At 37.8% G+C, this 10908-nt stretch overlaps 1 protein-coding gene across 6 annotated transcripts in view; it reads left to right on the top strand.

Moving 5' to 3' along the window:
* Positions 1 to 10908, top strand: part of GNE (glucosamine (UDP-N-acetyl)-2-epimerase/N-acetylmannosamine kinase) — a 71176-nt gene that overhangs the window by 34180 nt on the left and 26088 nt on the right. For 5 of the 6 annotated variants that reach the window (XM_049626357.1, XM_049626347.1, XM_049626376.1 and 2 more), the window contains 3 exons: positions 2453 to 2658; positions 8815 to 9266; positions 10614 to 10766. In XM_049626357.1, the coding sequence (XP_049482314.1) occupies positions 2495 to 2658; positions 8815 to 9266; positions 10614 to 10766 (769 nt within the window). In that variant the 5' untranslated portion in view covers positions 2453 to 2494. The remainder of the gene's footprint in view (positions 1 to 2452; positions 2659 to 8814; positions 9267 to 10613; positions 10767 to 10908) is intronic. The other variant, XM_049626382.1, reaches the window with a different exon arrangement.

Below are 10908 nucleotides of genomic sequence, written 5' to 3'. Positions count from 1 at the left end.
AGTTTGTAGAATGTTACCAGTTGCATAATATGTGCTGTATGTATTTGTAAGCAAATACATCTGTATTTATATATGCATATAGTTTACTTATAGAAGTATAGATAAGAATATAGTAACTCATAGCATCCAGTGAGAAGAACTACATGGCTGGGGAACACAGATGAGAAGAATTTTTGCTATGTAGCCTCTTGTGATTTCTCAGTTTTAAACCATGCAAATGTATTACCTAATCAAAAAATAAGTTAAAATTATATATATACATATATATGTATATATATAAAACTTCTCCCCTTAAGCCATTTTACCATATTTTTAAGATTTAACTTCCTTTCCTTAAAGCTTTGGCCTTAATAACATTTTTGCCTTTTTCATTGTTGGTTTATTTAGCTAGCTTACTCTCAGTTTTGTTAGAATAACCTTTGACTTGGTAAATACTAAGTATTTTAGTATTGCAAGATAGAGTTTACTGTTCTTCTAAAATGAAAACAAATTAACCAACCATGAAAGATTTGCTTTGCCTCACCCAGCAAGTTGAATATCACCAACAAGTTATTCAACTCAAATTTAATCATCAGTGAAAGAGGGATAATGCACAAGAACATTTAAAATAACCATTTTTGGAAAAATATTTTTGCCTTTAATGATATTGGTAGTGCTTAGAGCTTATGAATACAACTGTCTTGACAGATGCTTATTTCATTATTTTATAAATGATTTCTGTTGGGTGCCATTAGCTTTTACCAGAGATTGTGAAGTTCAGAATGGGCCTAATGATGGGGCAGTTCGTGTGCTCACAGAAGTTCTAGCCCAATACAGAGGTGAGATGGCCACTGATGAGATTTCCAGCGGGTTTTAGAGTATCCTGGTCTAAAAGGCAGCTCCCCTTTTACTGGCGTCTTTACTCAAGCTTCTCTGTATTACTGATTGCAAGTTCTAAGTATTGACACACTTCCTGAAGCAAAAGCATTGCATCCATGAGGTGGAATTTTACATTGATATAGAGAAGTTTAAAATGCTCCATAAAACATCTCTTATCCCTTGCCACCAATTTTTACTTTTGAATGAAAGGTGTAGATGGCAGGAGGGCAGGGGAGTTGAACAAAAGTATATATGTGTATGGTAAGGCCATACTGCTCGAGGAAGATAGCAACTAAAAGGGGTGAGGTGGAGAGGGACCAAAGTTTATGTCAGGGTTTTCAGTAAGAGGCAACCCTGAGACTGGGTTTTGAAGAATGGGGAGGAGGCCAGGCAAGGGGAAAAGGAAGTTTTAGGTAGAGGTACTTCTATCTAGAAAGGCACAGAGATTTGAAGACTCATTGGTTGAACCGCAGGCACTTTGGTATGGCTTTGGCACCGAGTACAGGTAATTGTAGGTCGAGGAGAAGTGGTTGGAAAGATGGGCTAGGCCCAGATCAGCAATTCGTACTTCATCCATAGGTTATGTATTCTGTCGATCATGGTAATCAGATTTACAAACTTTGTACCGATCACTCTGAAAGCCTGTGCGAGGCAGGCAAAGACTGGCAACAGGCAAATTCCTGTGGCAGCTCTTAACAGTAGTTCAAACCTAAAATGAGAGGTTGGGCTAGGAGATGTCCTGGTGGGGAGGAAGAGGAGGAGCTAGATTTGAAAGCTGTTTGGGAGGCGGAATTGACAGGGCTTGGGAGGTACAAAGTAAGGAACAGAGAAGACAAGGATGTCAGAGCATTTGGATGAATGGAAGTTCATAACTGACTTACATAACAAGGAAGGAGGAACAGAAATGAGGGGGAAAAAAGTAAGTTTGGGTTGGGCTACTGACTTTAAGGTGTTTGTGTATAAGACAAGAGATCTCTCGTAGGCATTTGGAGTTGTCCAGTTTGTAGGCACTGGCTGTAGGTGCTAATGAGGCTTTGAAGGTAGGGGTTTTTATTTTACTGTTCTCTTCCTCAGCACTAATCACAGTGCTTTGTATATAGTGGGTATTTAGTGTGAGGGTGAATAGATCTTATCCCTTATAAAATGTGATCTTGAACCTTGAGTTAATTTCCTCTTTCAAGACCTGTGTTTCCCTTTTTGTAAAAGAGAGAGTTGAACTAGATGAGTTATTCTCAGTCACAGTTTTGTGGTAGACCGGTATGTTGGGATCAGTTGTGAGACATTGAAAGTAGTTTCTAACTAATTAAGAGCTGATGGTTGCTTGCCCTTTAAAGAGGAGTTGATTTATATCACTGTTTCTTAATTGCATTCTAGTGTGTTTTCTTAAGTGTCACAGAAAGAGGTGGAATTAGTCAGCTGGAATTTCTTAGCTCTGGGTGTACCAGTGGGTGTGTCACACAGGAGTGGGGGTGGAAAAAAGGTTAAGAAGCACTGTGTTAAATGTTGGTTAAAGGCTTATTAGAACTTCAGAATTCTGTGTTTATATCTAGGACCTATCATTCTGGTTATAAATAATTTGTTTTTGCAACTTTAGGAACTCTGTTTTAAGAATCTCTCAAAGCAAAAGAAACAAGTCATGGAGAAGAATGGGAATAACCGAAAGCTTCGGGTTTGTGTTGCGACTTGCAACCGTGCTGATTATTCGAAACTTGCCCCGATCATGTTTGGCATTAAAATGGAACCTGAGTTCTTTGAACTTGATGTGGTGGTACTTGGCTCTCACCTGATAGATGATTATGGGTAAGAAGAAAGCATTTTCTTATGATATTCTTAATTGCAACAAGGTGTGCGGAGAGCTTGGCTCTTGGCCTCATGTGGACCTAGCTTCAAATATCAGTTGTGCCATTTAGTTTTTATATGGCTTGGAGAAGTTGCATCTTCAGGTTCCTCAGTTATACAATGGAATGAAAACCTACGTTGCATGTTACTGTGGAGAACGGAGATTGTGCTGTAAAGCGTCCATCACAGTGTTGCTGCTTAATAGGTGCTTGATAACTGAAAGCCATAAATATTTTTATTATTACTTGTTACATTCAGGAGAAATGCTACTTATAAATCTATATTGTGTGACTACAATAATGTAACTACCTGTAATGTATTTTGTGACTTCTAATGGTACTTTGTTAAAACTCATGTATAGATTGACAGCATCCCAAGTAGTAGATATGGAATAAGATTTTAAAAATCTAATTGATCTACAACATAAGGTAGAATGTTACATTACCATTGGTATTTATTTTGGTGATATTAGGTTTATTATTGATCACAGTCTAAATTTGAAAAAATGACAGTTGGGAAATCTTGGAATAGAATGTCTAAACCAGAGATAAACATTCATTGTGTTCTGTGTAATAAAGTGGCATTTAGTGCACTCTTGTGGCATAAAAATATTAATGCAGTTTCCAAAGATATCAATAATACACTATTACATGTGAGAGAACCTTGTGTTAAAGTACAATTGCCTTTTTCAGACTATTCTTTAAAAGCAAGACAACAACAACAGCAAAAGCAAACAAAAACCTGTCTCTAAAAACCAGTCCGCTCTAGGTAAATACATAAATACATAAAGTAGAGAAGAAACTTATGGCTAGCTCAAAAATTCATAGGTTTTAAACATGTCAAATGAATTCTGGCTAAGAAAATCCACTGGGTTTTCGTATGTACATAGAGCAAAGTAGAAGAGAAATTTTAGCCAGAGCCTGAGATGAAAGTCTAAGTGGTTCTTTTACTTCCGTGAGAAGAATTTGACAGGAAGACTAGTGGAAGAGAGGCTGTGAAGGAACTTGTGCTAGGTTTCTTATCTGCCAGCCACTATAAGGTTAGAAAGGCAGTATTTGTTTGGTGAGACTGATAGATAGGAAACTTGACTGGTACTTAATGGAAATGTATGAAGTACACTGACATAAGTTTCTGGGAGAGGAACTGGATGACTGGGAAACAAAAGTGAGAAGGTAGCCTTTTCCCTGTAGAACCTTTTGTATCTTAAATTTTAAACCATTCGAATGTATTATTATATTAAAAGACATTAAAACAACAGAAAAATAAGCTACCTTCTATTTCAACTACCTGGGTACTTTTTTTAAAAACAGCATTTTTAGGGGTGTCTGGGTGGCTCAGTTGGTTAAGTATTTGACTCTTGATTTCGGCTCAGGTCATGATCTCGTGGTTCACGGGTTTGAGCCCTGCATGGGGCTCTTCGCTGACAGCATGGAGCCTGCTTGGGATTCTCTCTCTCTACCTACCCCCTCGCCCCCCCCCCCCCCATCTCTCTGCCCCTCTTGCTTGTACCCACGTGTGTGTTCTCTCTCTGTCAAATAAATAAACATTTTTTAAAAACATAGTATTTTTATACTCCTAAGAATTGGGTGAAAAAGAAAATCAAATAAGTAACAACAGACTACTTAGAAATTTATTTGTTCATTCATTTCCTATAAGTTGGTAATAAATTTTTTTTTTTAAATTTTAGAGCAGTTTTGGGTCTACAGCAAAATTGAGCAGAGGGTTCTGCCTTCACACATGCATAGCCTTTCTCATTTTCAACATCAGCCCTCCATCCCTAGTGGTACATTTGTTACAGTTGAACTTAAATTGGTACTTCATTATTATCGAAAGTCCATAGTTTACATTAGGGTTCACCGTGGTGGTTTAAATCCTATATGTTTGGGCAAATGTATAATGACACATATCTACCATCATAGTATCAGAGTCGTTTCCTTTCACTGCCCTAAAAATCTGTTCTTTAACCACTGTTCCTTTTACCATCTCCATAGATTTGCCTTTTCCACAATGTCATAGTTGGAATCATAAAGTACACAGTCATTTCAGATTGGTTTCTTTCACTTAGTAATATGCATTTAAGTCTCCATGTATTTTCATGGTTTGATATTCCTTTCTTTTTAGCACTGAATAATATTCCATTTTCTGGATATACCATAGTTTATTGATTGATTCACCTACTGAAGGGCATCTTAGTTACTTCCAAGTTGAGGCATTTATGAATAAAGCTGCTGTAAATATCCGTTTTGCAGATTTTTGTGTGGACATAAGTTTTCAGCTCCTTTGGGAAATACCAAGGAGCATGATTGCTGGATTGTGTGGTAAGAATATTTTAGTTTTGTAGGAAACTACTGAGCTGTCTTCCAAAGTGGCTGTATCATTTTGTTTTCCCACCATCAGTGGGTGAGTGTACCTGTTGTTCCACTTCCTTGTCAGCATTTGGTGTTGTCAGTGTTCTGATTTTGGCCATTCTAATAGGTTTGTAGCAGTATCTCATTGTTTTAATTTGCATTTCTGTGTTCTATGATGGGGAGCAGCTTTTCATATGCTTATTTGCCAGTTTTGTATCATCTGTGATGAGGTGTCTGTTAAGGTCTTTAGCTCATTTTTAAATCAGGTTGTTTTGGGGCACCAGAGTGGCTCAGTTGGTTGAGCATCCAACTCCTGATTTTGGTTTGGGCCATGATCCCCGGGTCGTGGGATTGAGCCCTGTGTCAGGCTCTGTGGCTGAGTGTGGAGCCTGCTTAGGATTCTCTCTCTCCCTCTGCCTTTCTCCACTGCTCATGCACACCGTCTCTCAAATTAAAAAAATTAGGTTGTTTTCTCTTACTGCTGAGTTCTTCTTTTTTTAAAAATTTTTTATTAATGTTTATTCATTTTTGAGAGAGAGCGAGCGAGAGAACATGACAGCAAGTGAGGGAGGGGCAGAAAGGGAGACAGAGGATCCGAAGTGGGTTCCAAGCTGAGGGCAGAGAGCCTGATGCAAGGCCAAACTCACGAACTGTGAGATCATGACCTGAGCCAAAGTCAGATGCTTAACCAGCTGAACCACGCAGGCACCCCGTTCTTAATGTTGAGTTCTAAGCCTGTGGACCAAGTAAGTTTTAAGGGAAATTGGAAAATCTTCTGAACTGAATAATATTACAGTATATCAAAATTTGTGGGTATAGATGAAGGAGTGCTTGGAGGAAATTTATAGCTTTAAATACTTAGATAACAAAGGAGAAGTTTCGAGTTAATGGTCTATTTTCACTTTCTTAAATGAGAAAAAGATGAGAAGACACCTAAGTAAGTAGAAGGGAGAAAAGAATGAAGAGTGGAATTCAATGAAACAGAAGTAGGTTAAGCAATAAAAGAATTATATTTAAAAATATTAAGTTGACAAATTCCTAGCAGAGCATAAGAAAAAGAGAACACAGATCTTACCAATTTAAGATGAGAAAGAGGATATCACAACTGATCTTCTAGCCATTAAAAGAATAAAAAAATATTAGGCCAGTAAAGTTGGCAATCAGTGTATATAAAATGGACAAAGTCGGGGTGCCTGGGTGGCTCAGTCGGTTAAGCGTCCGACAGCTCAGGTCACGATCTCACGGTCCGTGAGTTTGAGCCCCGCGTCGGGCTCTGGGCTGATGGCCCAGAGCCTGGAGCCTGCTTCCGATTCTGTGTCTCCCTCTCTCTCTGCTCCTCCCCCGTTCATGCTCTCTCTCTGTCTCAAAAATAAATAAAAACGTTAAAAAAAAAAATTAAAAAAAAAAATGGACAAAGTCTTTGAAAAAAAACACTGCTTACCAAACTGACACAGAAGAAATAGAAAAATCACAATAGTCCTGTATCAAAGAAATTGAGTTCATTATTAAACACTTCCTATGAAAATAATTTCTACAGAGATGGGGTCACTTATGAAATCTATCAAACATTTAAGAAATAATGCCAGTCTTTTTTTTTTTTCTTTATTTTTTTTTTTAGTTTTTAATTTTAATTCCAGTATAGTTAACATACAGTGTTATATTAGTTTCAGGTATATAATATCATGATTGTGTACATTACCCAGTACTCATCATGATAAGTATACTCTTTAATCACCATCATCTATTTCATGTATTCCTGCCCTCCCACCGCCGTAACCATCAGTTTGTCCTCTACAGTTAAGAGTCTGTTTCTTGGTTTGTCTTTTTCTCTTTTCCCCCCTTTGTTTGGAAATAACACCAAAATTCTTCTATATTAAAAAAATTTTTTTAAGTTTATTTTTCAGAGAGAGAGAGAGAGAGCATGCACAAGTGAGGGAGGGGGCAGAGAGAGGGAGAAGAATCTTAGGCAGACGATATGCTGTCAGTGCAGAGCCCGATATAGGGTTCAGACTCACAAACCGTGAGATCATGACTTGAGCCAAAATCAAGAGTCAGACACTTAACTGAGTTACCCAGGCGCCCTGGGAATAACACCAATCGTACATAAACTCTTTTAGAAAATAGATGAGAGGGGAACTTTCCCAGATTGTTTTATAAAATCTGCATAATCTTGATAATAAAACCTGACAGAGACATTGTAGGAAAAAAAAATTACACCAGTATCCCATATGAACATATATATATATATATATATATATATATATTTTTTTTTTTTTTTTAAATTTTAGAGAGCATGTGGGTGGGGGTCGGGGAGAGAAAGAGAGAGAAGACCTTAAATGCTCAGCACGGAGCCCAATGCAGGGCTCGATCCTGTCACCCTGTGATTCATGACCTCAGCCAAAGTCAAGAGTCAGATGCTCAACCGACTGAGCCACCCAGGTGCCCCCATAGACATGAAATTTTTTAACAAGATATTAACAAATCACATTCAGCAATATAAAAAACAGCTAATACATCATAACCAAGTAGGTTTATCTCAGGAAATCAAGACTGATAGAACATTTGAAAATCAGTGTTATTCACATATTAACAGAATAAAGGGGAAATAAATACCAGATCATCTCAAGAGAGGTCAAAAAAGCATTTGACAAAATTAAATCAGTTATGATAAAAGCTCTTAACAGACTTTGAATAGAAGGGAAATTACTCAATCTGGTAAAGACCGTTGTTAGAGACAACATGATGGTTTGTGTAGGAAAATCCCAAGGAATCTGTAAAATGACTATTAGCACATCCACATGATGTAAAATGATGTATGTAAAGAATCTTTCATGATCAGAGAAAATATTGTATGAAATGGATTAAATAGATTATAAAATTGTGTGTGTTCTCCCCATGTTAAGGTATCATGCATAAAATGGCAAGAAAAAAGAAATAAAAATGATTACACTGATATTGCTGAGTGGTAGGTTTAGGGAGGATAATTTTCTATATTTTCCAATTTAAAAATACAGATTTTGAAAAATTATACAGAATTACATTATTATATGTTTATTAAAAACCATATCTTTTTAAATCAGTCATAACAGACAGGAAACTTTGAGGCACTGAGAATTGCTGTTGTTACTAAAGCATGAAACAGACATGAAATTACATTTTATAGCCAATTTAATGCTGTAAAACCTACATTTACACCCCATTCAGAATTATGCTGCACTAATGGTACAGTACAAATTCAGAAGAGAATTTCCATCATTCAGAAATTTATAGTGTAGTGACATGTCAGGGATCCTGATTGCCTATTTTTTAATAAAAAATGAGCTTTTCTTTTATAAGTAACATTTTTTAAAAATTAGGTAGCGTATTGTTTTAAAAAAAAACTTATAAAAAGAGAAAGAGAAAAGTCAACCACCAAAAACTTTGGTTTCTATTTTAATAAATTCTCCCCCAATACCCTGAGTGCCCAGGTATTGGCCAGGACACTAGTGAGACACTAGTGAGATACTAGTGAGGGTGCTGGATATGTTATATCTTGATCTGGGTAGTAGCTATAGGGGTATTTATGTAAGATAATCAAGGGATCTGTACATTAATGATCTATGCTTTTTAATTTTTGTGTGTAAGTTACACCTCAGTTTGTCTATTTTAACAAGTACATTTTATAAAATATTTCTCCCTTCAGGGTTGCTCTTAGATTGGTTTTTCATATGTTTTTATGGTCCTGTGTTGAAGAACATGCTCTCATATCTTTATTTCTTTCCTGCTTTAGGAACACATATCGCATGATTGAACAAGATGACTTTGACATTAACACCAGGCTACACACGATTGTTAGGGGGGAAGATGAGGCAGCCATGGTGGAGTCAGTAGGCCTGGCCCTAGTGAAGCTACCAGATGTCCTTAATCGTTTGAAGCCTGATATCATGATTGTTCATGGAGACAGATTTGATGCCCTGGCTCTGGCTACTTCTGCTGCCTTGATGAATATCCGAATCCTTCATATTGAAGGGGGAGAAGTCAGTGGGACCATTGACGATTCTATCAGACATGCCATAACAAAACTGGCTCATTATCATGTGTGTTGCACCCGAAGTGCAGAGCAGCACCTGATATCCATGTGTGAGGACCATGATCGCATCCTTCTGGCAGGCTGCCCTTCCTATGACAAACTTCTCTCTGCCAAGAACAAAGACTACATGAGCATCATTCGGATGTGGTTAGGTACGTATCAAACTGTATTCACTCTGATGGTTGTTTTTGTCGGTGTTGGGTATGTTTCAGTTCTTTCAGAAACCGTTGTAGGTAGAATATTCCATTAGAAATCGGAAGGCTAAAGTTTTAGTTCATAGATCTCACCTTATGGCATGACTTCACCTCTCTGAGACTTTTCAAGTTTTTATTTTTACTTATTTTGAGAGAGAGTGCACACCCACGTGTGAGCAGGGAAGGGGCAGAGAGAGAGGGAGAGAGAGAATCCCAAGCAGGCTCCGTTCTGTCAGCACAGAGCCTGATGTGGGGCTCGAACTCATGAACCCTGAGATCATGTTTACACCTTAAAGTAATCTTGAGTTTCATCGATTCATTAATACTGCTGGTAATTTGCTAGAAACGGAGAAGATTTACATTTTTCTAATGCTTTGAAATATTTTGGATTTTATTTAATTAATTTATTTTTATTATTATTTTTTAATGTTTACTTAGAGCAGAAGCAGGGGAGGGGCAGAGAGAGAGGGAGAGAAAAAATCCCATGCAGGCTCCATGCTGTTAGTGCAGAGCCCAATGTGGGGCTTGATCCCACAGACTGAGATCATGACCTAAACTGAAACTAAGAGTTGGATGCCCAACTGACTGAGCCACTCAGGTGCCCCTACTTATTTACTTTAAAGTTTATTTTGAGAGTGAGAGAGAGTGCAAGAGTGTGCATGTGAGCAGGAGAGGGGCAGAGAGAGGCGGGGAGAGAGAGAATCCCAAGCAAGCTCCATGCTGTCAGTGCAGAGCCTGACTTGGGGCTTGATCTCATGACCTGAGTCGAAATCAAGAGTCAGATGCTTAACCAACTGAGCCACCCAGGTGCCCCTGAACTATTTTGGGTTTTAAAACAATGGGTTCTAGTGACAGCTACTTAAAGTTAGAGGTTTTGTTTATGGTAGCAAGCACCTTTATAAAATTTGCTGGATTCTTGGACTTGGTGCTCTAAATTCTTACTTTTTAATTTTTTTTTATTTTTATTTTTTTGAGAGAGAGTGCACAGGGAGGGGCAGAGAGGGAGAGAGAATCTTAAGGTCCACATCCAGTGCCAAGCCCAACTCGGAACTTGATCTCAGGACTGTGAGATCATGACTTGAGCCAAAATCAAGAGTAGGATGCTTAACCGACTGAGCCACCCAGGCGCTCCAAGTTCTTAGTGTTTGATCCTATGTCCAGATACTCTACCTGGAATGTGACAAACTGTTTTTTCCTTAGAACTTTTGAAAACACAGACTTTGGGGTCTTACGCTTTAGAATTTGCTTCTTCCTCTTTAAGATTCTTAACTAATGAAGCAACGTGGTTTGATTTTCTTTAAACAGGTGATGATGTAAAATCTAAAGATTACATTGTTGCGCTACAGCACCCTGTGACCACTGACATTAAGCATTCCATAAAAATGTTTGAATTAACATTGGATGCGCTTATCTCATTTAACAAGCGGACCCTAGTTCTGTTTCCAAACATTGATGCAGGTAATTGGAAATGAAATTATGCCACCTCCTTTTCTGATTTTATGTTTCTATTATGTCCCCTTTTGACTGCCCCTCCTATCTTATCTTATCATTGAAGGCCACTGTATTCTGAAATGCATTCCAGTTTTTAGGGGGTCACCAA

This window comes from Panthera uncia, chromosome D4 (assembly GCF_023721935.1).
Source record: "Panthera uncia isolate 11264 chromosome D4, Puncia_PCG_1.0, whole genome shotgun sequence".
Classification (NCBI taxonomy): Eukaryota; Metazoa; Chordata; class Mammalia; order Carnivora; family Felidae; genus Panthera; species Panthera uncia.
Note: the sequence above shows the minus strand (reverse complement) of the source record. Positions and strands in the feature narration are given on the sequence as shown.